This window comes from Xyrauchen texanus, chromosome 30, assembly GCF_025860055.1.
Source record: "Xyrauchen texanus isolate HMW12.3.18 chromosome 30, RBS_HiC_50CHRs, whole genome shotgun sequence".
NCBI lineage: Eukaryota > Metazoa > Chordata > Actinopteri > Cypriniformes > Catostomidae > Xyrauchen > Xyrauchen texanus.
This window is the reverse complement of record NC_068305.1, coordinates 4,888,838-4,916,272: the sequence shown is the minus strand read 5'-3', so window position 1 is coordinate 4,916,272 and position 27,435 is coordinate 4,888,838. Positions and strand designations below refer to the sequence as shown.

The following is a 27,435-nucleotide window of genomic DNA, read 5'->3' as shown; positions in this document are numbered from 1 at the left end:
ATCTCAAACGTGCACATAGTTCAACAATTCCCCGTTTTCTGCACAGTCCGGGTTCCGTCAAACACTGCAATAAATAACTTAATCTAACACCTGGAGGATCTTGGGAATTGAGAAAATGACGTATCGAGGCGGAATGATTATTTACATCTTAGCTCTCCTGCTGCTTTCGCTCCGTTGCTGCTGGCTTGGTCGAGCTGGCGGTGTTGCGCGGGGAAGCGTTGTTGTCTTCGCCCAGCTGAGTCATCAAGCTGTGTATCAAAATATACTGAGCAATGGAACGGCTAACTTACCAACTACTGTCCGGCCACGCTCTAGGATGAAATCTTCAAGCCCAAACTACAAGCTAACCAGCTACCTACTAATCACGATCTTACTGGCAGGTGACGTTCATTCAAATCCAGGACCAGTTTGCAAAGTTGAACGAAAGCCATTTTTACCGGATAGCGCTACACCTCAGCTTGTAAACGCCACTGAACTGCATCATGGAAGTGACAATCGATCTGTAAGTCCGATCGCAACTCCACAAAACACTATTCTTAACTTGAATGGCTGTAAAGAACATTTAAACAGAATGACGACTAAAAGAAAGTTTGAACTTTTTCAACCAGTAAACCAGTCTAAAGTATTGTGGGATAAAAGACTAAAACCCAAAGGCCTGCTCGGCGGACATTTGAATATAAGAAGTATTGTATCAAAGACAGAGCAAATTGAGGGTCTGCTGATGGATTCTAATTTGGACTTTCTTCTTCTCTCTGAATCATGGCTAACTGAGTTATCACCAAAGACTGCTTTTGCTGTACAGGGATATCATGTTTTTAGGAAGGATAGAAAGTCAGGTAGAGGAGGAGGAGTCCTTCTGTATGTTCGTAATCATTTTAAATGTGTGGAGGTCCATCTTAATTCAACGCAAGATCTAGAATGTATTATTGTTACTATTGTTTTATCTCCTCAAATGTCTTTTACTGTGGTTGGATTATACAGACCCCTAATTCAACAAAGACATTTTTTGATAAATTGAAATCTGTACTAAAGGAAATTGGTTCAAAAATGGAATTAATTGTTCTAGGTGATTTTAATATAAACTGAGTGGAAAAAGCTAAGAGATATCAACTTAAAAGCATATCAGATCAGTTTAATCTTACACAAATGATCCTTGGCCCAACAAGGATTACTCAATCAACACAAACTCAGATAGATTTAATTTTTACCAATAAACCTGAAAGAATTACAAAATCATTTAATTTGGTAACAGGTATGTCAGACCACAACTTGACCTTAATCGTAAGAAAGTTGACAAAAAAAGGTTTTTATACAGACAAGAAGGCAAAAGCTTTTTAATATTATACCAAAATCCTTAATCGGCCAATTCGAGGAGAAATTAAAGCACTTGGACTGGAATGATATTATGCAGTCTGGTGACATAGAACAAGCATTTATCAATATGATGGATAGAGTTAATACGACTAAAAATGAATTTAGTAAAAATATATCTTACTCACGTAAGGTACATTTGCCATGGTTAAATGAACAGCTTTGGAAGCTAATGAAGCAGAGAGACTTGGCATTAAAGGCTGCTCTTAAATCTAAATTACCACATGATAAGAGAAAATTCCAGAATTTGCGAAATAAAGTAGTAAAAGAATTAAGACAGGCAAAAGCTAATTATTTTATTAAATTAATTGAGGATTCTAAAGGAAATTGTAAATTAATTTGGAAAAGTATTGATAAAATTACAAAGAAGGAGAATAAATCAGTTCAAAATTGGATAATACGGGACCAATCGAAATTAATAGAAGATAAAGAAAAAATAGCTACAATTTTTAATTCCTTCTTCTTGAACTCTGTACAGTGTCTGGCTAGGAAGTTTGGTGCGAGATTTGGAGTACTAGAACCCATAAACAATGAAACGCCTGTCTTCACTATTGAAAATGTCTCAGAATCTACTGTATTGAAAATAATTGATAATTTAAAAGGATCTAAGTCTAAAGATGTTTATGATACTGATGCACGATTTTTTAAAACTTATAAATCAATTCTTTGCAAACCTCTAACACACTTGACAAATCTGTCAATTACAAACTCATATTTTCCAGATTGCTGGAAAGCGGCAGTAGTGACACCTATTTTTAAAGCAGGTGATAGGACTCTTCCATCAAATTATAGACCCATAAGTATCCTTCCAATAGCATCAAAAATTGCAGAAAGAGTAGTTTCTGATCAATTAGTTTCTTATTTAAATGAAAGTGAAGTAAATCTACACCAAATGCAATTTGGGTTTCGAAAAAATATTCTACTGAAACTGCTAATTGTTATTTTGTCGAACAAATTAGAAGTAAACTTGACAAAGGTGGTGTTGTTGGAGCTGTGTTTTTAGATTTAGCAAAGGCATTTGATACAGTGAATCATAACTGTTTAATGTCAAAACTTCAGAATTTTTATTTATCAGATGCTGCCTTGATGTGGATGAAATCGTACCTCAGTAATAGAAGTCAATGCACAAGAGTGGCTGATAAATGCTCTTCATTTGCTAGCTGTCCTCACGGGGTTCCTCAGGGGTCAATTTTAGGACCGATTTTATTTAGTATTTATATTAATGATCTGCCTCAAGTATGTCCAGGTATAGATGTTATAATGTATGCGGATGATACTGTGCTTTTTACTCATGCAAGAACTAAAGAACTAGTTGCAAACAAACTGTCATCTGCAATGGTGAAAGTCACAAATTGGTTGAATGAGTCTTGTTTGTCTCTAAATGTAAGTAAAACTGTATGCACGTATTTCACTGCACGAAAACAAAACTCTGTGAATCCAGATATCATATTTAATGGTGAAGCAATCAAATTTGTGACGCATGTTAAATATTTAGGAATAATAATAGACCAACACCTGTCTTTTAAAAAGCAAGTAAAAAGGGTAATAAATAATGTTAAATTTAATTTGAATAATTTTAAAAGTATCAGGCACCAGCTCTCTGAATCAGCTGCACTTCTTTTAGTACATACTTTGATTCTACCTCACTTGTCGTATTGCATAACAACTTGGTCACAAGCAGATGCAACTACACTTAAGCCTGTGTACTCCCTTCATAAACAAATTATGAAAGTGTTAGATAAAAACCAAGGGACTACCATCACTGTACTATTTTGAAAAGGTTAAATTTTTTAAATATGAATAATTTTGTTTTTTATACTGATGTGTGCCTGATTTACAAAATTATTAATAACCTTGCTCCACCCCTCTTCAGGGATGCGTGATCCATAATGGAAGTGCAGGTAGGACTAGAGCATCTGCCAGGGAGATTTGGTACCGCAGTACAGAAAAACAACCTTTGGGCAAAAAGCTTTTTCAGTTAGAGTAGTGGGGTTGTGGAATTCCCTACCTACAAACATTCGAAGCCTCAATAGCTTCTCAATTTTTAAAAAAAGCTTAAGTACTGGCTACTATCACAACAGATCTGCAACCACTAATGACTGTGTTGTATATTATCTGTTTTATATTCTGGTTTTAAATTTTATATTCTGTACATGTATGTATTGTGATGTTTTATGTGGGGTATATGTAATGTATGTTATTTTATTTGTTTTCCTGCCCAGGGACAGCAGATGTAAACTAGCTATTAGCTAATTCTGGCGCAATTACTTTTAATTGTGCATTGTCCCTGTAAAAATAAACAATAAATGAAATGAATGGAGGAATTTTGCGCGAATTTTCACTTCTCCACCCGTGTTAGGATTTTCACCTGTACAGGATTTTCAGCCACTCTTCTGGCAAAACCTTGAATAAATGCACCTAACCGGGAATTTTCACACGCCGTCGCTTCTCGACTCACCCCCAGGCTTTTTCTACCTTCTTTAATATACTAACTTAAACATTCCCACCCCCCATTTTTGAAATCTGGAACTCTCTCTATTTTAGCCAATTAGTTCGAATTATCCTATGTTCGGACTGGCAAAAGTCTTAGGGAAGCCACTTACTGGGACCCGCTACCACAGATCACACAAAAACACCTTAAGCAAAGATGCTTACCTCAGTTTCTGGCGCCGGTGTTTCTGTGCGATTCGTGCAAGCCGTCCCACCAGCGACCTCTGCCCCCTTGACCTCAATGCCAGCCCCACAAGTTGGGCGCCAAAGATATGTCGTGGAATATTGCGAAGAGTTTCTCTAAGTTGAAGAAAATTTTCAGAGTCTTGAGTTCCAGATGCCAAAGTTGTAGTTTATTGATCACCAACAAACAAGAGACCAGTCAGCTGATTGTTCTGACTCTATCCTCCTGAGTTCTCAGTTATATACCTTTTTGTTATCTTCTTGCCCATTATCTCTGACCAACAGAATAATTGCTCTTGTCTCTTTCCTTCGCCACCAATATGTTCTATTTTCCTTACTAATTAAATATTGGTGGAAAATCCCTCATCTAATTATTTTTTAAAAAACATACATCAACTGGTAACTCCACTTATTTTTGACATAAGTCATAGTTCATGATAAAAGTTCATCAATTTTAGAAACACCTGTGTATGATACAAACAGCCATGTCCCCATCACATACCTTTTACCTTTGCCCTACATTTCAGTGTACCCTCATAATGAGGCGGCCTTGTTTGTTCATACACAGTATCATTTGATTAATGAAAGAAAATACAAGCTCCAAAGATATTTAACTCATCAAGGTAAAACACCATGCCAGAAACATATCATATAAGAGATATCTAACTTATTAAAAGTGTTTTTGTAAGAAGTGCATCCTGTATTTTAATGAGACACACCATATATTTTAGAGATACGTGTCAGCATAAAGGAAATACACCAAAGATATATGTCAGAATACTACTAATTAACAGAAACAGCAAAACACCAGCTGCAAGAATACAAGACACCATTCATATAATAACTGATTAAAGAAGTACATCCTGTATTTCAAGGTTGTATACCATTCTTTGTGTTCTCTGCAGCATCAACACTTTTAGTAACCTCATATGCTCTCTCCTGGCTCACACAAAGGCCTAGAAACTCATATAAGTATTTTGATATCTAAGAATGATTATTATACCATCTAAAAAATGATTATTCTACAATAGCCGGTATCCAACAAAAGTATACTGTTATACCCTCTGCTTTCAATCTGTACAATAATGTATAGATTTCCATCAGTAAATCTTCTCTGTCCGTTCTTGTAGACATTATACTTTTAAGAGCTGATGACGAATCTGAACAAATTACAGTCCTAATTGGTTTAGTCTGTTCAATCCATTGTAACCCTACTATTATAGCAATTAATTCTGTTGACAATTTATCAGTTATTCTGAGACTTATTTTGGTTTTAAAACTCGGAATATATACTCCTATACCAACTTTTTGATTAAATGGATCTTTAGATCCATCTGTAAACATCTGCATAAAAGAGTAAAGCTTTTCTCTCATAAACACATTGATTTTATTACTATTATTATACCCTTCTTCTGCTTTTTCCCAGGCCTCTAATAATCTCATTTCAACAATAGGTTCAGGAAAGTTCCATACAGGCACATCATGTAATGGCAGATTAGGGCAGATGACTTCACTCTCCAGACAACAATCCTTGACCCACTGTTCATACTTCCATCCAAAGCTATTTCCTCCATTATTTTTATATTCCCAGCAATCTTTCAAAACTGTGCGATGATTGTTATCACTTCCTTGCAAGTTAACCCAATACATAATAGTTAGTTTTTCCCTTCTTAAATCTAATGGCATTTGATGAATTCTGTCACTCTTTCTAGTGGTTGATCATGAGTCTTTGGTTCTGAAAATTTTAATCCCCAATCTATTGACCATTCTTCAACTTCACTTATTGTTTCTTGTATTCCTTTAACTACATTTCTTAAATTCCTACCTCTTTTCCATACTGCTTCATCATCAGCATATAATGCCTTTCCAATATTTGGATTAACTTTTTCATATATATCATTAATCATTAAATAAAATAAAATTGGACTGATGACACTTCCTTGTGGAGTCCCATTCATAATATCATATGGTGCTGATATTTCTTCCCCTATTCTTACCTGAAATGTACTTTCAAATAAGAAATCTAATATCATTCCCTCCATAAAGTGTTGTATATGCTTTTTCAATATCAAAGAAAACTGCAACAAGATATTCTTTCATTAGAAGTGCTTTCTTTGCATAATTTTCAAATAAGATCAGAGCATCTATTGTAGATCTCTTTTTCCTGAAACCACTCTGATCTGGTGATAATATTTCATTTTTCTCCAAAAAGTAATTCAACCTTCTTGCTATCATTTTCTCCATTACTTTGCACAATGTAGATGTGAGTGCAATTGGTCTATAGCTGTTAGATTTTGTTGCATCTTTACCAGGTTTAACTATTGGTATCACTATTGCACATTTCCAATCTTTGGGTAAAGTACTTTCATTCCATACATGATTATATAAATTCAATAATGCTTTAATGGCTATCTCTGGTAAGTTTTTTAACATACTGTAACTGATCATGTCTTTCCCTGGTGTTGTATTCTTTTAATTGTTAATAGCTATTTTTAACTCAAAAGAATTAAAATCTTCATCCATATTGCTATCTACTCCTTGTTTTTTCATACGGACATTCTTGTATATTTTGCTTAGATATTTCTTGTCTTCTTTTTCAAAACTTATCATCCAAGTCTTCTATAAATTCCTCTAATATTTCCCCATTATTATCAGTGTTTTTACTACCCCATAAACCATTATGTGCATTAAAATCCCCACACATAATAATTTTGCCCTGTGTCTCACCCATCACCTCTTTTAGAAAAATATTACTTATTTCTATACATGGATTATACAAATGTATAATTCTAATTACTTAATTCATTCCATTTCTATATGTATGTATTCTACATTACTATTTTTATATATTCTTTTATATGCTATGCTTTCTTTAATAAATGTTGCACACCCTCCAAGATACCTTGGTGTATCTTACTTCCTGATAATCCATCTCTTGATTATTGTCGCCATCAGAAATATCTCCCCACGCCATTCTCCCGACCTCCATTTTTCGTCAGCCAGTCTTCTCTATACAAGCATACTTCAACTAACTATGTTAATAACTACAATGAAGACAATAAAAACAAAAGATTACTTACATATAACGATGGAACTGGACTGAAGAAAAAATATCAATGGAATCCTAATGCATAAAGAACTAATATATTGCTTTCCAGCTCATGGTTTTTATGGTTTTAAAAACAGGTTTTTACTAAAACAAGGTCACTGCAGGTAGAGCTTAATTGAAAGTTGCTTCTGATTGGCTTGTGACGTAGTCACCCTATGCATCTTGAATTTGATTGGTTTAAAGGCAGTGGCCATGAGATCTATGAGTTAACCATAAGAACATTAAAAAAAACAATTAAATACCCCAATTATGCAAAAAAAAAAAAATAAATAAATAATAATAATATTCTCCAAACTAAGTGTTGTAGTATAACCAGCAGGAGACCACTGATTTGTGAACTGAATTTGGTGACACTACAATGTGTAACAGTGAAGTTATTGAATATTTTCCCCCAATAAAATTACCCCAAATTATGAAAAAGCGCATTTCTCCAAACGAAGTGTTGTAGTATAACCAGCAGGAGACCACTGATGTGTGAACAGAATTTGGTGACACTACAATGTGTAACAGTGAAGTTATTGAATATTTTTACTAACAAGATTCCCCAAAATTATGCAAAAGCACATTTTTCCAATCTAAGTGTTGTAGTATAACCAGCAGGAGACTGTAACAGTGAAGTTATTGAATATTTTTGTACTATCGCATTTCGGTTTTGCACTTTGCAGACGATCCCTGTGGACTTGTCTCTCTGCCGGCTGCGCTTAGAGATCAATGTAATATGTCCAGCTCCGACGGAGGCTTGTTTTCATGAAAACTAGGTTGTAGCTCGTTGTCTACATTACTGCGGTTGTTTTAAGAACGTTTCGCTTATGAGTTATTGATCCGGGAAGTTCGAATCTGTGAATATATATCCAACTTTACCGAACTTCAATAAACGTGATTCAAGTTACGGGAGTAGTGCGGAATATAAGCAAAACCGCGATATTTGCCCACCCCGTTTGAGCATTTTTTCCCCCTGAAAGTCCGGACATCTGCATTTCCGTTGCCCCAATATCACTCCATCACAGGCTAACACAGTGGTTCTCAACATTCTTTTGATGAACGCCTGCTCGTGCTGCGTTGTCAATCGAGCTGTAGGTTATCCATCTACAGAGCCATATATGTGTCTCCGCCTGTGTATTTGATGCTGCTAAACCTGGTACTTCAGGTGCGTTGCTAGACTTCCAAATCAGAAGAACGGCGTACGTTGTACGTACCAATAATTGTACTACAATTTTTACAATAATATACTACAAGTCTAGATAAACGTTTTAATGCAAAGAGGAACTTGACAATATATTTGATTATTATTGCTGATAAACCCCCCCAATTTTTTTTTGAAAATTTTGAAAATTCATAAAGGCTAATAATATATAGTGCTTGCAAATTCCCTATGAATAACGCACAAACATGACATAGATTTCTATAAATGTATCCAATTGCATCTGCTGATTTGGGTTAAAACAGCCCATACATACTTACCAATATAAATAGTTCAAACTTATACACTCACCTAAAGGATTATTAGGAACACCATACTAATACTGTGTTTGACCCCAATTCGCCTTCAGAACTGCCTTAATTCTACGTGGCATTGATTCAACAAGGTGTTGAAAGCATTCTTTAGAAATGTTGGCCCATATTAATAGGATAGCATCTTGCAGTTGATGGAGATTTGTGGGATGCACATCCAGGGCACGAAGCTCCCGTTCCACCACATCCCAAAGATGCTCTATTGGGTTGAGATCTGGTGAATGTGGGGGCCATTTTAATACAGTGAACTCATTGTCATGTTCAAGAAACCAATTTGAAATGATTCGAGCTTTGTGACATGGTGCATTATCCTACTGGAAGTAGCCATCAGAGGATGGGTACATGGTGGCCATAAAGGGATGGACATGGTCAGAAACAATGCTCAGGTAGGCCGTGGCATTTAAACGATGCCCAATCGGCACTAAGGGGCCTAAAGTGTGCCAAGAAAACATCCCCCACACCATTACACCACCACCAGCAGCCTGCACAGTGGTAACAAGGCATGATGGATCCATGTTCTCATTCTGTTTACACCAAATTCTGACTCTACCATCTGAATGTCTCAACAGATATCGAGACTCATCAGACCAGGCAACATTTTTCCAGTCTTCAACTGTCCAATTTTGGTGAGCTCTTTCAAATTGTAGCCTCTTTTTCCTATTTGTAGTGGAGATGAGTGGTACCCGGTGGGGTCTTCTGCTGTTGTAGCCCCTCCGTCTCAAGGTTGTGCATGTTGTGGCTTCACAAATGCTTTGCTGCATACCTCGGTTGTAACGAGTGGTTATTTCAGGCAAAGTTGCTCTTCTATCAGCTTGAATCAATCGGCCCATTCTCCTCTGACCTCTAGCATCAACAAGGCATTTTCGCCCACAGGACTGCCGCATACTGGATGTTTTTCCCTTTTCACACCATTCTTTGTAAACCCTAGAAATGGTTGTGCGTGAAAATCCCAGTAACTGAGCAGATTGTGAAATACTCAGACCGGCCCGTCTGGCACCAACAACCATGCCACGCTCAAAAGAGCTTAAATCACCTTTCTTTCCCATTCTGACATTCAGTTTGGAGTTCAGGAGATTGTCTTGACCAGGACCACACCCCTAAATGCATTGAAGCAACTGCCATGTGATTGGTTGATTAGATAATTGCATTAATGAGAAATTGAACAGGTGTTCCTAATAATCCTTTAGGTGAGTGTATGTTAATAATAATAATATAGCTATATATATATATATATATATATATATATATATATATATATACAATTGTAGTGGTGTGAATCTTAACCCTCTGGGGTCTGAGGGTGTTTTGTGCCCTGGAGAAGTTTTGATATGCCTTGACATTTGGGCTTTTTTCAGTTAAAGTCTGATAACGTCTAGGTTACGAATGTAACCTCCGTTCCCCCATGGAGGGAACGAGACGTTGTGTCAGAGAAGCGACACTAGGGGTCTCTCTTGAGCCACCGAATATACCTCTGATCTATGAAAAAAGGCCAATGAGAATGGCAGCTAGTATTTGCATACCCCGCCCCCGGACATACGGGTACAAAGGCGAGGCAAATACTAGAGTTCATTCAGGATTTTTCTGAGGAGCCGGAAATGGTCCGGCCACTACAGCGGCTCGGCTCAGCGACGTGGCCGGGAAGGACACAACGTCTCGTTCCCTCCATCGGGGAACGGAGGTTACATTCGTAACCTAGACGTTCCCCTTCTGTCGCTCTCCCCACGTTGTGTCGGAGAAGCGACACTAGGGGTCCAATTTAAATTACGCCATTTGTTGAGCCATGTACATGATCTGACACAGGAGCGGGCAGGTGTTTTTTACATGCCAGACGACCAGCTATATCAGACTACACGTACCCTTCCCCAATGCCCCACAAAAGTCGGCGGAATCCTTTTGGTTACCCTGACAGGGGAACAAGGTGACACTTGCCAACCTGGGAACAGGCCAAGCCTGGCTGGGCCTCTTTTCTCTCTATGTTTCTCGCATAGAGCAATAGACAGCCGGGGCCCTTACACGCACTGAGGGAAGGGGGTCTTACCCAAGTTCCTATTCTTTCAGGGGGAAAAGACCCTGCGGAGACCACCCCTACCCAGCTGGGGAGGTAAGGTGGTGAATACATCACATGTGTTTTTAGGCGACACGTGGAAGTGGTGCGGTGGTAGATCCAGCTACAGCGAGGGGGGAGTTGCTACACACGGCGACCAAAGGGCAGCCAGAACTTACCCAAGGAAAACACGGGTCCGCTCGTAAGGGGACCGTATCGCGGAAAATACACACAGGGGGAGTCCACGTAGGAGTCCTCACCCTGTGGAGCACCTATTCCAGTACAGGGTAGATTTGAGTACCCGCAGTGGATTGGGTCGGCAAGTTCCTCCACCGAACCCATGAGGGCTAGGGAGGAATCGACCAGGGATTCGAGTTGAGTGAAATCTCCTGGGAAAAAAGACGCACAGTTTTACCTCAAGCGAGGGAAAGGGCGTATATGCAAGCGATTCACCCGGTCAGCCCATCAGCGTGTTACCGAGTTCTACTGGCTCGGACCTGAGAAAACACGGGATGAAACTGACTCAACCCTGAGATTATAGTATCTCGTAAATGTGTTGGGTGTCGCCCAACCCGTTACCCTACAAATGTCTGCCAGGGAGGTACCCCTGGCCAGTGCCCAAGAGGACGCAACACTCCTTGTTGAGTGAGCTCGGACCCGCAAAGGGGGGGGCACGGCCTGAGTGTGATAAGCCAGTGAAATGACATCTACTACCCAGTGGGAAAGCCTCTGTTTGGAGACAGCGTTTCCTTTCCGCTGTCCCCCAAAGCATACAAAGAGATGCTCAGAGTGTCTAAAGCTCTGCGTGCGGTCCAGATAGGTACGCAAAGCACGTACCGGACACAGCAACGATGGGGCTGGGTCTGCCTCCTCCCAGGGCAGCGCTTGCAGGTTCACTACCTGGTCTCTGAAGGGCGTGGTAGGAACCTTGGGCACGTAGCCCGGTCGCGGTCTTAGGATCACATGAGTGTCTGCCAGACCGAACTCCAGGCAAGTGTCGCTGACAGAGAACGCTTGCAGGTCCCCAACCCTCTTGATGGAGGCGAGCGCGATCAGCAGGGTAGTCTTAAGAGAAAGGGCCCTGAGTCCAACTGATTCTAGCGGCTCAAAGGGAGGTCTGTGGAGGCCCGCGAGGACTACCGAGAGGTCCCAGGAGGGGAACAGGCTTGGCCGGGAGGGATTTAACCTCCGGGCACCTCTTAGGAACCTGATGATTAAGTCGTGCTTACCAAGGGACTTGCCATCTACTGCGTCGTGGTGGGCCGCGATAGCAGCAACATACACCTTCAAGGTGGACGGGGACAGCCTCCCCTCCAACCTCTCCTGCAGGAATAGGAGCAATGACCTAACTGCACACCTCTGTGGGTCTTCAGCCCGGGAAGAACTCCAATTTGCAAACAAGCACCACTTCAGGGCGTAGAGCTGCCTGGTGGAAGGGGCTCTGGCTTGGTTGATCATGTCTAAGACAGTAGGTGGTAGGCCAGCTAGATCTTCTGCGTCCCATCCAGGGACCAGACGTGGAGTTTCCAGAGGTCTGGATGCGGATGCCAGAGTGTGCCCTGCCCCTGAGAAAGAAGGTCCTTCCTCAGGGGAATTCGCCAGGGAGGGGCTGTAGCAAGGAGTATGAGGTCCGAGAACCAGGCCCGGTTGGGCCAGTATGGAGCCACTAGTGTGACTTGCTCCTCGTCCTCCCTGACCTTGCACAGCACCTGTGCAAGAAGGCTCACTGGGGGAAATGCATACTTGCGCAGCCCCGTGGGCCAGCTGTGTGCCAGTGCGTCTGCCCCGAGGGGAGCCTCTGTCCGGCCATACCAGAGCGGGCAGTGGAAGGTCTCTCGGGAGGCAAGCAGGTCTACCTGGGCCTTGCCGAATCGTTCCCAAATCAGCTGAACCGACTGGGGGTGAAGCCTCCACTCTCCACTGGGCAAGCGTTGTTATGACAGCGCGTCCGCTACCACATTGAGTTTGCCGGGGATGTGAGTGGCACACAGCGACCTGATTTGCTGCTGGCTCCAAAGGAGGAGACGACGGGCGAGTCGTGACATGTGGCGGGAGCGTACGCCGCCTTGGCGATTTATGTACGCTACCGCAGTGGTGCTGTCTGACCTGATTAGGACATGTTTGTCTCGAATTAACGGGAGGAACTGTCGCAGGGCAAAGAAAACAGTCAACAACTCTAGGCAATTGATATGCCAGCGCAGCGGGGCCCCTCTCCAAAGGCCCGCAGCTGCGTGCCCATTGCAAACGGTGCCCCAACCCGATTTGGATGCGTCGGTAGTGACCAGGACGCATCGGGACACCTGCTGCAGGGGCACTCCTGCCCGTAGAAAGCAGAGGTCTGTCCAGGGTTTGAGTGTTTGGCGGCATGCGGGGGTGATTATCACTCGTCTCGGGACTCGAGCCTGAAGCCAGTGCTGAAGCGGTCTCATATGCATCAACCCCAGCGGCGTGACTGCGGCGGAGGATGCTATATGCCCCAGGAGCCTCTGGAAGAGTTTTAGAGGGATCGTTGTGCCTGGCTTGAACTTTGCGAGGCATTTCAGCACCGACTGTGCATGCTCGTTGGTGAGACGTGCGGACATTGAGACTGAGTCCAACTCCATGCCGAGAAAGGAGATGCTCTGAACCGGAGTGAGTTTGCTCTTTTCTCGGTTGACTTGAGCACCTGGTCTCTGTGAGTGCATAGTAACTCTCGGGAGTGGGCCAGTATGAGCCAGTCATCGAGGTAGCTGAGTATGCGGATGCCGGCTTCTCAGAGCGGGGCAAGAGCTGCCTCTACGACTTTCGTGAAGACGCGAGGGGACAGAGACATGCCGAAGGGGAGGACTTTGTACTGGAATGCCTGGCCGTTGAACGCGAACGGTAGGAAGGGTCGGTGTCACGGCAGAATTCAGACGTGGAAGTACACGTCCTTCAGGTCTACCGCTGCAAACCAATCTAGGTGCCTGACGCCTGTTAAGATACACTTTAGCGTGAGCATTTTGAACGGGAGTTTGAGCAGTGCTCGGTTTAAAACTCGCAGGTCCAAGATTGGTTGTAAGCCTCTGCCTTTCTTGGGTACAACGAAGTAAGGGCTGTAGAAACCCTTCTTCATTTCGGTTGGAGGGACAGGCTCTATCGCGTCTTTGAGTAGAAGAGTAGCGATCTGCGCGCGCAGGGATTGGGCATGTTCGCCGCTTCACTGCGGTGAAGCGGACGCCCAGCGAAGGGGGGCGGGGGCCTGGCAAATAGAATTGCGTAAACGAGTCGGATGGTCCGGCCAGCCAGCGTGACGGGTTGGGAAGTGAAAGCCACGCATCCAATCTCCGTGCTAGGGGCACCAAGGGGACGAGTATTTTCAACGTACCCGGCGGGGCTTTGCAGCGGGGCGGAGCAGGTAATGTGTCGAAGCACTTACCTTGCTCTGCGTACCCGGCAGGGGGCGGTTTAGTGACTGAGGAGGAGGTCTTATGGTGGCGTCCTCTGGACTCGTCAGAACCGGCCGGCCTGGGGGCAGTCGTGGGGCTGTATACGGACCTGTGGCCACGTCCAGCATGCCGGGACTGTTGAGATCTGGGGGCAGAGTGCCGTGAGAACGGCATTTGCGGGCCAGATGACCCAGAGGCAAAGGAAATAGCTCTTTTATTGAGAATTTGGGTACCGCTGCCCCTGTTAAGGGGAGCGGCAAATGAAATGTATTCAAAACAAAATTGTCCTCCCGGCCCTCCACTGGGGGACGGAGCGGTCTTACCATCTCCGGAGCTAATGTCTTGGGCTCTGGGTCGTCCGTCTCAGGAGCACCTGGGAGCCTTCCGGGTCCTCGAGGGGGTCCGTGAGACGGGGGGCGTCGGCTTCCTGCGGGGCGTTCTTCGTTTGGGTTGAGAGCTGGGCCCAGGTTGAGGCGGAGCAGCCTGTTGTTTCTTTGCAGGGGGACGCCCTCGGCGAGCAGCCGGGGCATGGCCTGAGGCGGCAGACTTGTGGCGGGGCAGGATCTGGGAGATCGCCTCCATCTGTTTCTTCACCGCGGAGAACTGCTAGGTAACGTCCTCGACGGTGTCGCCGAAGAGGCCGAACTGGGAGACTGGGGCGTCGAGAAAGCGAGTCTTATCAGTGTCACGCATCTCGACCAAGTTCAGCCACAGGTGTCGTTCCTGGACCACGAGGGTGGCCATTGCCTGCCCGAGTGACTGCGCTGTGACCTTCGTGGCTCTGAGGGCGAGGTCGGTTGCTGAGCGCAGTTCCTGCAGCACATCAGGGATCAGGGCTACCCACATGGAATCAGGGATCAGGGCTACCCACGTGGAATTCTTTGAGCGCCTTGGCCTGGTGGACTTGCAGGAGGGCCATGGCGTGCAGGGCGGAAGCAGCTTGTCCAGCGGCGCTGTAGGCCTTCGCTGTCAGCGAGGATGTTGTCCTACAGGCCTTGGAGGGGAGTACAGGGCGACCTTGCCAGGTGGTAGGGTTTCCGGGGCATAGGTGAAGCGCAACAGCTCTATCCACCGGGGGAATCGTCGTGTATCCGTGAACCGCTCCGCCATCGAGGGTAGCGAGATCGGATGAGCGAGCGGCTTTGCGAGAGGTGAAAGGCGCTCTCCACAGCGATGTCAGCTCATCATGCACCTCCGGGAAAAACGGGACTGGGGGGGGGGCATGGCCGTGGGCGGCGCCCAGACCCCAGGAACCAGTCATCCAACTGCGATGGCTGTGGGGATGATGGAGGGTTCCAGTCCAAGCCCACGCTGGCGGCGGCCCGGGAAAGCATGTCGGACATCTGAGCGTCAGCCTCAGCCTGGGGGTGCTGGCCTGAAGGAGGCAGCCCATGGAGTCATCTGCGTCAGACGGCGCACTCTCCAATGCAGCGGCGAGCTCATCCGCTTCGCGCTCTAGGGGATAGGTAGGCTGGCTGTGAGGCGAGCCGCTGTTGCCTGGAGCACGGACGGGAGTCAACGAGCATGCTGGGGAACGGGTGGTCCGCGGGTCTCTGGTACCCGACGGAGCCGCACCCGCTGCCGCCCCCAAATCGCCTCCAGCGCCACTCGCACCGTCCTCAATCCCGTGGTTCATCAGATAATTGCCTATAGTGAAAGTAAAAAAATAAATGTAATTTACAGAGCTAGACAAAACTTTTCCATCTTTTCTGTATTCTACCTTTTTACAGCTTGCTTCCTCACATCTCAGCAATTTACATAATAAAACACACACACCTCCCCCAAACTTATATTCTTATATTCAACTTATATATATATTTGTTTTCGAGTGTGTAAATATATATTCCTGTATTTACTGTAAATACTGCATTCTTTGGCAATGAAAACATCTATATACCACGCTAAAATAGCTAGATCTGCATCAAACAATGAAACAAAGGCGTAATAAAAAAATAAATCACACACGCACAATCACAATCTCATATTCAATGTGTATATATCGATTTTCTTTTCAAGTATGTAAATATATATTAGTGTATGTATATTTACTGTAAATACTGTATGCTTTGGCAATGAAAACATCTATATACCACGCTAAAATAGCTAGATCTGCATCAAACAATGAAACAAAGGCGTAATAAAAAAAAAATCACACACGCACAATCACAATCTCATATTCAACGTGTATATATAGTTTTTCTTTTCAAGTATGTAAATATATATTCGTGTGTGTATATTTACTGTAAATACTGTATGCTTTGGCAATGAAAACATCTATATACCACGCTAAAATAGCTAGATCTGCATCAAACAACGAACTAAAGCCTCACACACACACAAAGTAACACAACTCCCTCAAACAGTTCAAAACACTCACTGGGGAAACACGCGACAAAAGGTAACTACAAAATGTGTAGTAAAGCTTATTTATGCGGAATATACATGTTATAAAATACAAAAAAACACTTACTTGTCCAGAGTAATGTCTCCTCCCTCCAGAAACATTTCCTCTGCTTCAGAATCAACATATGCCAATTCATCTGTATTTTTCTCAGAAATTTCATCTCCAGATTCATCGCTTTCACGACGAGTGCATTCTTCCGACACATCCTGGAGTGAAAATCTTGTTTTCCTCGTGCGTTTCACCATTGTTCAATCTGCAAATGTGTAAACAGCTCCAAAACGGCACTCTTCAGCTTTTGCGCACAGACGCAAAAAGAATTTGGTAATGCAAGTAAACTTTACGCTCACGCTTTAGAGAAACATTCTTGAAACTTCCCACTAAAGCCGCATATCAATGTTTTCAGAATTTCATTGGCTATACGATGTGCTTGTCATCTTCACACTTGGCTGTAATTGGCTTGATCTTTACACAAAGGAATGGGGGGAGGCACTTACATGCGACACAGACTGTGGTTGGCTATTGAAGGCTTTGGACAGGACATGGAAGCTCCTATTGGGTCAAATGAGGTGTCATTCGAAAGGTCAGAGTGCAGCATCCATTTTGATACCGGATATAGGAAATGTTTACATCTGAACTGAAGTTATGATCGAGAATATGTGAAAGATTAGGCACAGCTGCCAGGTACTTTGAAATGATGCAACAAGAGTCTGTGGATATTTATTGATGTAATAATGTGATTTGGACTAAATATTTTACTTGATTTGATCGTTTGGACATTTGACAAATTAACAACACCGTTTTTGTCAGGAAGTTATGGATCAGTGGACTACTATGAGGCTTCATAGGTGAGTTGCCTAAATTTTGTTATTGTTTGTTTACATGTTGGCTGTCTGACAAAGATATAGATTGTACCTGCTGTTGTGATTGTATCTTAAAATGGTTTAATATCAATAGACAATCAAGAAATGTAACTTTCCAAAGATATGTGGCATGTGTACCAATGTACACACAGCAGTTTTGTGCATCGCATATTTTATTTTTTTTACATTTACAGGCCCGTCCGCGGGCTGTATCCTTCCATTAAGTTAAAACCTTTTATAAAAAATGAAAAAAAGAAAAAACATTGAAAGAGCTTGAGTAGAGTGATAACTGGGAACAGATGTAGCTATGGTGTAGACATGGAGCAGGTTTCTTTCCAAGTGAATTGGGGTGTGAGAGAGGAGTGGACTTTCTCATCTGGCCACAGTCCCGGTTCAAAGGGGGTGCTTTAACTCATTCGTTTAATGCAAGGGTCTTCAACAGGGACTCTGCGGCAGGACTGGGGGAGTACACAAATTGTTTGATCTGAAACAAATGTTTGTGAATAATGCAAATGTGTAAAGCAACCAAACATTTAAAGGGTTAGTTTACCCAAAAAAGAAAATGCAGTCATTGTTTACATACCCCTGTGTTATAACCCCATATGTCTTTCTTTCTTTTTCTTAACACAAAGAGAAAGATTTTGAAACATGTTTGTGCTCTGTGACGTCATAGAATGGCAGATTATGGCGACCACCTCTTCAAGCTTCAAAAGCACACAAAAATATAATATAGGGGGGCATATTACAGAAAGATCCTAACTTTTGAATTCTATTTTATCTGCTTGGTTACCATGCACATTTCAGTAAGGATCTAATTTAGGAAAAAGTTACAACATTTCTTTAAATGCATGTCTTATTAAATCTTATCTTAACATCAGATAGGAAAAGAGCATTACAGAAGCATCCTAACTTGCCCAAAATCTTATAAAGTGTCATTACTTTAGGGTAGCCCCACTGGCATCCTAACTGAAAACTTATTTGAAAGCCAACAGTTACAGTCACATTACAATACTATGTGTCACAACTGTAGCTTTATCAGAGAATAGCGCTACATTTCTTAGTAATACAAAATGCAGAAAAGCTATGGTGGAAACACTTTTGGAAGACCCAGATGATGTGCTGCGCTTTGATGGCAAATATGTCACGTGGGCCTGTTACGCCACACATGGAAGTGGCGTGGTGGTAGATCCTGCCTAATTAGGGAGGAGCGGAATGGGGCAGAGGGGACTGCCCAAGCGAGACGAGGGTCCGCATGACAAGGGGACCGTACCACAGAAAAAAAATCGCAGGGGGTTACCGTGATAACCGGCACCTATGGAGCAACTATTCCAGTACAGAGTAACTAGTACCCGTAGTGGGTCTTGTCGGGAATTTCTCAGTTGAATTCGCGAGCCAGAGGGCTGGGGAGGAAGAACATCAAGGGAGCTTGAGTTTGAGGACTCACCTGGGATTAAAAGCACACGTATTCGCCTTCAATGAGGGGAACGGTGCTAGCGCAAGTGGTATACCTGGTCAGTCAAACCAGAGATTGTAGAATCTCGCAAAAGTATTGGTTGTTGCCCAGCCCACGGCTCTACAGATGTCTGCTAGAGAGGTGCCGTTGGCCAGTGCCCACGAGGATGCCACACTCCTTGTAGATTGTGCTCGAACCTGCAAGGGGGTCTGATAGGCCAATGCAATGCGTCGACTACCCAGTGGGCCAGCCTCTGTTTGGAGAGAGCGTTTCCTTGCCTCCGACCTGAGGGAGTACCAGAGTGTACTGTTTGGAGGCAACTGTGGTGATCAGGACACCTGCAGCAGGGGGACTCCTGTCTGCAGAAAACAGAAGTCTGTCCAGGGGTTGAATAACTGGTGGCAGAGGGGGGGGGGTCACACGATAAATGCCACAGCACCATGCCCATCTCGCGACTCGAGTCAGAAGCCAGTGCTGGAGCGGTCTCATATGTATCAACCCTAGCGACGCGGCTGAGGATTCCATATGCCCCAGGAGACTCTGAAACTGTTTTAGAGGGACCGCACTGCCTATTTTCAATGACGAGAGGCAATTCAACACTGACTGCGCACACTCCTTTGTGAAGCGGGCTATCATTGAGACTGAGTCTAACTCCATGCAGAGAAAAGAGATGCTCCTACCCGCTCTGCGTGAGGGGCACTAAAGGGACTATCGCTTTTGACATACCCGGTGGGGCTTCGCAGCAGCGGGAAGCAGGTAGTGTTACGTCTGGAGGCAAAGTTGCATCCTGAGGCATGAGTGCTGAGAAAAAACTCAAGGCACTTACCTTGCTCTGTGTACCCGGTAGGGGGCAGGTTAGTGACTGAGGAGGAGGTCCTAGTGAGGCGTCCTTTGGACTTGTCAGAACTGTCTGGCCGGGTTTGTGAATGCTGTACAGACGTGGATGTGGAGGTGAAGTTTCTACGTCCAGAGTGCCACTTTGCATGTAAAGGTTTGATGCCGGGATGCCATGAGAACGCTGTTTGCGGGCACCGGCTAGGTGACACAGGGGATGAGGAAATTGTTCTTTGGCAAATGAAAAAACGGAAACCAAGGATTCTCCTCCAGGCCCTCCACCGGGGGTAGGAGTGGTCTGGCTACCAGCTCCTGTGCGAACATCTAGTCCCCTTGGTGGTCCTTCTCAGAAACGCTTGGGAGCCTTCGGGGTCCTTGAGAAGGTTTGTGAGATGGGGGGCCGTCACGGGTAGTGAGAGCGGACAAGTAAGTAGGTCAGTTCCGGGCAGTAAACGGTGCCCTCCACGACCTCATTAATTTGTCGTGCACCTCCATGAAGAAAGGAACCCTGACCCGAGGAACCAATCATCTAGCCATGAGTGTTGAGGGAAGGACGGAGGGTTCCAGTCCAGTTCCATGCTCATGGCGACCTGGGCCTCGAACTGGGTGGTCAAACCCGAAGATGCCACGTCAGACACCACAACGCTCTCGGATGGAGTGCCGACATCATCATCCTGCTCCATGGTGCCAACAGAGACATCAGACTGGCTATGAGGCAAGCCGGTCTCACGTCGAGCCCGGACGGAAGCAATCGAGGGTGATGGGGGGGCTGGTGGTTCGTGGGAATTTACCCGGCGAAACTGCGCCCGCTGAATCCCCAAATCACCTCCATCGCCAGCCGGGTCGTTCTTAATCCCGTGGGAAGAAGGAGCAACGCGGGTGGGGGGGGGGCTGGAGTGGCGTTCTCGCAATGAGTACATAAGCCATCCACAAAGGCTGCCTCAGTGTGATCGCGACCCAGACACACAAGGCAGCACCTATGACCATCAGAAGTGGAGAGATATCTGCCACATCCAGGAACAACGCAGTGGAGGAAGGGCATCTTGACAAAGACACGTCTTTAAAAAGACGTTTGACGCAATGCGTTAACTCTTAGAGAAAATAAAGCTCTTTTAGACTGCACTGGCGTGCAGAGGAGGGAGAAAGCCGCTGGCAATGCACCGTAGATCCAACAGCAATGCTCTTTTTTCACCAGAAGACATATGAATAAAAATAGAAAAATATCTTAGCTCAGTAGGTCCTTAAAATTCAAGTGAATGGAGATTTCTCTTTTGAAGCTCCAAAAATCAGAGACAGTCAGCATAAATGTCATCCATATGACATCATATGTTAAATTAATGTCTTCTAAAGCAACACGATTGCTTTTGGTAAGAAAAAGATAAATATTGAAGTACTTTTTTAACTCTAAATCATGCTTCTGGTCAGGAGAGTTATGCTCGTGTGACATAATTGCATTGGCATTTGAAATATGCGAGAACTGAAGCATGTGCATCACAGCTGGAAGATCAGCACTGTTTTAAGTGAGAAGGAGGTTTAATTTGTTTAATTCTGTTTTTAACCGTTTCTCTACTTATTGCATTTGTGTCCTTATCCTGGATATCTCAACTGAGTGGTAAAAGTGAGATCATGGCAAGCTTTCCCTCACGTTGGATTATAGTTAAAAAGAACTTAAATATTAATCTTATTTTGAACCAAAAGTGATCACATTGCTTTACATTGCATAAATTAATGCAATACATTTATTTAACTGCTGACTGTCTGTGACTTTTGGAGCTTCAAAAGAGAAATCTCCATTCACTTGGATTTTAAGGACCTACTGAGCTAAGATTTTTCTATGTTTTGGTGAAGAAAGAAAGTCATATACACCTGGGATATCATGAGGGTAAGTAAATAATGAGACAAATATTATTTTTGGGTGAACTATCACTTTAATAAAAAAAAGAAAGTCATACACAGAGGTGAGTACTGTGGTGAACTATCCCTTTAACCAAAGCTTAATGCTTCATTGCAAGTTCCCCACTACAGTAACCCATATTAAAATTACAATGTAATGTACAAGTAGGGATGTCAAAACTAAGTGCCAGCAAACAAAACAGATACCAGTCTTTTAATAGTACTGGAGTACAGAGTACCGACTGGTACCGGCATGCTGTCTGACTGACACACGGCTGCTTTCAAATGCTAACATGCTTATTTGAGTGCATGTACTTCTACTCCGATACCTAGAGTTGGGGTACTCGAATTTGGACTCAAGTCCGTGTCACGAGTCCAATTTTAATGGACTTGGACTTGCCACGGACTCGGATGCATTTTTACTCAGACTTGACTCAGAATTAAGCCTCCAAGTGTCCATGACATTTGTGATGCAATGAAAAAAATATAAAACTAAATAACAAAACAGAAATTAATGAACACATCTCTGTCTGCATGCAGCTGTAGTCAGAGTTGTTTCACTGTTTAAGCAAACACAAACACACATACGCACGTGCACAGGCACACTCATCAGTCAACCAATACACTTGAATGTTACTACAGAGACTACTGTATAACATCGACTGCTGAGGCAGCTGGCACGACGAAAACATAAAGACGGGTATGTATCCATTGTAATAGAAACTAAACAAGGCAGATCACACAACACAGGACCTTACCACTGGTAAAATTGTTTGTGGTGTTTGTACAGCCAAGATGGTGCTCGCATTGCAGTTTGCATGGTTAAAAACTTAAAATCAAGAGCTTCATTGAGTCAAGTCACCCACATCATATGTCTCATAGTTTACTTAAAACAGCATGTCAAAATAAAAATATCTAAAAATAGTATTAATATTGGATAGTAAGTCTTTTTAGGCGTAATGAATACTATTTTCAAAGCTTTGACGAACTGCTTAAAATACATTCTTTTATAGCATTTGTCCACCATTCACAAAATTCAACCATGCACAATAAAATATTAGGATAATTTGAACAGTGAAATGTTTTGTTTATAATTTAATTATAGACTATAAAATAAATGTATTATTATATATTATTATATTAAATATAATATATACACTCACCTAAAGGATTATTAGGAACACCTGTTCAATTTCTCATTAATGCAATTATCTAATCAACCAATCACATGGCAGTTGCTTCAATGCATTTAGGGGTGTGGTCCTGGTCAAGACAATCTCCTGAACTCCAAACTGAATGTCAGAATGGGAAAGAAAGGTGAAAGGTGATTTAAGCAATTTTGAGCATGGCATGGTTGTTGGTGCCAGACGGGCCGGTCTGAGTATTTCACAATCTGCTCAGTTACTGGGATTTTCACGCACAACCATTTCTAGGGTTTACAAAGAATGGTGTGAAAAGGGAAAAACATCCAGTATGCGGCAGTCCTGTGGGCGAAAATGTCTTGTTGATGCTAGAGGTCAGAGGAGAATGGGCCGACTGATTCAAGCTAATAGAAGAGCAACTTTGACTGAAATAACCACTCGTTACAACCGAGGTATGCAGCAAAGCATTTGTGAAGCCACAACACGCACAACCTTGAGGCGGATGGGCTACAACAGCAGAAGACCCCACCGGGTACCACTCATCTCCACTACAAATAGGAAAAAGAGGCTACAATTTGCAAGAGCTCACCAAAATTGGACAGTTGAAGACTGGAAAAATGTTGCCTGGTCTGATGAGTCTCGATTTCTGTTGAGACATTCAGATGGTAGAGTCAGAATTTGGCGTAAACAGAATGAGAACATGGATCCATCATGCCTTGTTACCACTGTGCAGGCTGGTGGTGGTGGTGTAATGGTGTGGGGGATGTTTTCTTGGCACACTTTAGGCCCCTTAGTGCCAATTGGGCATCGTTTAAATGCCACGGCCTACCTGAGCATTGTTTCTGGCCATGTCCATCCCTTTATGGCCACCATGTACCCATCCTCTGATGGCTACTTCCAGCAGGATAATGCACCATGTCACAAAGCTCGAATCATTTCAAATTTGTTTCTTGAACATGACAATGAGTTCACTGTACTAAATGGCCCCCACAGTCACCAGATCTCAACCCAATAGAGCATCTTTGGGATGTGGTGGAATGGGAGCTTCGTGCCCTGGATGTGCATCCCACAAATCTCCATCAACTGCAAGATGCTATCCTATCAATATGGGCCAACATTTCTAAAGAATGCTTTCAGCACCTTGTTGAATCAATGCCACGTAGAATAAAGGCAGTTCTGAAGGCGAAAGGGGGTCAAACACAGTATTAGTATGGTGTTCCTAATAATCCTTTAGGTGAGTGTATATATATATATATATATATATATATATATATATATATTTTTTTTTATCTTCTGTGGCAGCTGCTGACGCATCATGGATACATCAGTGTTTTCCAGTGTTTTTGGATGTAGCATTTGCAATCAAATCGTGAGACATAACTTCTCAGAAAGTGCTAATTACTACTGTGTTGACTCATTTGTATGTACTGTATTATCTCAAATCAGTTGGCAGACAGAGAAAAAATATTCAGAAAGAAATCTCAGTATAGACTATTTCTTTAGATAGGGGTAATTTTAAATAAAACTAAATTAAATTTAATTGACAAATTGAAAATGAAGTAGAAATAAAAACTAAATAAAATTTGAAACATAATAACCTTGGTTGTAATGACTAATGCAGCTTTCACATTCTTTAGTCTATGTTTGAGTGGAGGGGAAAAAGCAACAAATAATTGAAATGTCAACAGAACGCAATAAGAATTGTGTTGAAGGACAGTTTTGTCTTCATACACCTAAAGCATATGCTTTAATTCTGAAATATATATGAAAGGCAACAGATGTGTTTTTGTTACAAGAAAAACGTAGAATTTATATTCATGAACAGATTCATTCAGACTCGACTCGGACTTGGCCTGTTATGGACTCTGTCTTGAGTCCAACTCCTGCCCCTTTTGGACTTGGACTCAACTCAGACTTGATTGTTTAAAGATTTTTTGGAGTAACTTACCATTTCAGAATCTTTGCATTTGCTGTGGCTGTCTATTACAGTATGTTTTTAATATTAATCAGATAACATTATTGACAAGAAAAACACTCACTGCTATATTGAAAAGAAAACCACTCAATGCTCTGAATTTCTTAGTTTTATCACTGATCTTCTTTATTATTATCACTGTTTACCTGAATAATTACTTTAAAAAACATAAAGCAATATTTTATTAATTTATTCAACATGCCATTGTTTTAATGTATTACTTACATTACATTATATTACTGAGATTTTGGTATCATGACAACTCTATGAACAAGATTCTGTACATTAATAATGATTATTATAATGACTTTGTAATGTTGTGTCATAAAACAAGTATATAAATTAATTAATATGGTGCTCTACACTTTATTTATTATAGGGCAGGCTTAAAAAGCAACACAGCTTATATAATATGTGACAGGGGGTCCCTGCTCCGTCTCTCTATCAACCTTGGTCTGAAAAGGTTTAAGAACTCTGATTTAATTATTGGAGTTTGTGCACTTCTCTAGTTTTACATTTATCTCTCCTTTCTGACATGAATAGCAGATAAGCTCTGAAAGGTCACATCTAAAAATAGTGCAGAATGTTTGAAAGCTGTCGTCCAATCACTGTCGAGCTCTCAGCCAGTGAGTCAGTTATAGTTGTTAAATTGACACCACACTTATTCTGACAACTGCTTAGGAGAGACAGCTGCTTTTCAAAAGCAGTCTAATGGCCCATCAATGAGTGTGTGTGTGTGTGTGTGTGTGTGTGTGTTTATTCTGTGAGTTTCAATGCTCATTGGTGGTGGTGTGTTTTTCTCACGTGCAGGAAAAAGGGTCTTGCAAAATGTGGAAAGTGTAAGAAAGCGTTCTACTGCAATGTGAACTGTCAGGTAATATATAACACACAAACACACAAACAAATAAGTGTATTTAATATAAAGGTAATAATATAAAGGTGTAATTATTACAGACTAACCCTTACCCATTTCTGAAAGTCAATATCTGTATCCACCTTATTTTTAATGTGACTTTCAAATTTTAATGTACAGCCACTTTCAGCTATTTTAGCAATAGATGGCTATTGTTGCCCGTAACCTTTGAACCGTATGTCGTAAAATCATAAAGTTTGTGTCTATGGATTCCTTGGGTCATGAGGATTATCTCGGGTCACAGCAATACCATTTTCCCCAATTTTGGCTTTACTGTCTTTACTGGGGTGCAACATTGTCATCATGTCCTGAGTTTACCAGAACAGTTTGAAGACAGCGCCACCTCTAGTTCAAAAAAATTCCCAACATTTATGTGTGCTTACTCTTAACTAGACAAGTATCTTTGGTTTGACATGTCAACTAAGTGGCGCAGACAGACTTCACAGAGGATGAACTGCTGCCACGCAGATCGTAAGACATGGGATACTTCATTGGCCACTGCCTGAACCTTGGACTTAGGATGGACTTCACCGAAATGAAACGCTCCCAGCTGGACTATGCTGCACCTCACTGACCTCTGCCTGCATGATCTTGGTCATCGGATGGATTACACTTGCTTAAAATGGAATACACTGACAATGAATGAATGGCAAATGAAGTGTTCATCAGCCAAATAACAAAAGAACACTGCATCTATGTGCACTTCCACAGTTAATTCAGGATGGACTTCAAAGACATTGAGCCATTAATCTTACAGTTCATACAAAATCCTTTTGCCTAAACATTGGCCACCAACATTTACTCAGTTTACTCATTTAATCCATGACTTGTACTAAACATAGATAACTAATATTGGCATTATACTCATGCTGTTTAGCCAGAGGGGAACTGCCCCTAAATTATTACTGTACTAGCAGTCATTGATTTGCGCTTATTGAACAGTTGAAAGGGTTGTCCCCAATCATTTCTGGTTGCAGGTATTTTTAATACAGGTATTTAGTTATTCTACATCTTTCTCCCCAATAAGAGTTTAAGCACTATGATCTGTACACAGAAACATTATGAAATTTGCCACACTGAGATGGCTGGGTATATATAGCCCCCAGTCCAGTTTTGGGGACTCAAGGCCAAACTCTATAGTGTAACCAGTAAAAAAAAAACTCACTTTGCTGTTGCTTATAACTTTTGAACAGCTGGGTTTAAAAATAATTTTTTTCTCTGCTTCCTCTGATTACTCACCTATGATGATTTTAATGTTCCTCTTAAATGAAAACTGTCTATTATAGTAGATGTGATATTGTATTGTGACGTAACTTAGACAAAAAAAAAAAAAATGGCTTCAGAAGCAACCACACAGAAAAAAATAAAAGTCTGCAAAATCAGTGTAATGGTGTAGGGGATGTTTTCTTGGCACACTTTAGGCCCCTTAGTGCCAATTGGGCATCGTTTAAATGCCACGGCCTACCTGAGCATTGTTTCTGGCCATGTCCATCCCTTTATGGCCACCATGTACCCATCCTCTGATGGCTACTTCCAGCAGGATAATGCACCATGTCACAAAGCTTGAATCATTTCAAATTGGTTTCTTGAACATGACAATGAGTTCACTGTACTAAATGGCCCCCACAGTCACCAGATCTCAACCCAATAGAGCATCTTTGGGATGTGGTGGAACGGGAGCTTCGTGCCCTGGATGTGCATCCCACAAATCTCCATCAACTGCAAGATGCTATCCTATCAATATGGGCCAACATTTATAAAGAATGCTTTCAGCACCTTGTTGAATCAATGCCACGTAGAATTAAGGCAGTTCTGAAGGCGAAAGGGGGTCAAACACAGTATTAG

General features: G+C 42.5%; 1 protein-coding gene across 2 annotated transcripts in view; it reads left to right on the top strand.

The window, feature by feature from the left end:
* Positions 1–27,435, top strand: part of smyd2b (SET and MYND domain containing 2b) — a 94,151-nt gene that overhangs the window by 29,025 nt on the left and 37,691 nt on the right. The window contains exon 2 of one of the 2 annotated variants that reach the window (XM_052098622.1): positions 25,488–25,551. The exons of the other annotated variant lie outside the window; for it this stretch is intronic. Coding sequence (XP_051954582.1) covers positions 25,488–25,551 — 64 coding nt within the window. The remainder of the gene's footprint in view (positions 1–25,487; positions 25,552–27,435) is intronic. 2 annotated transcript variants of the gene reach the window in all.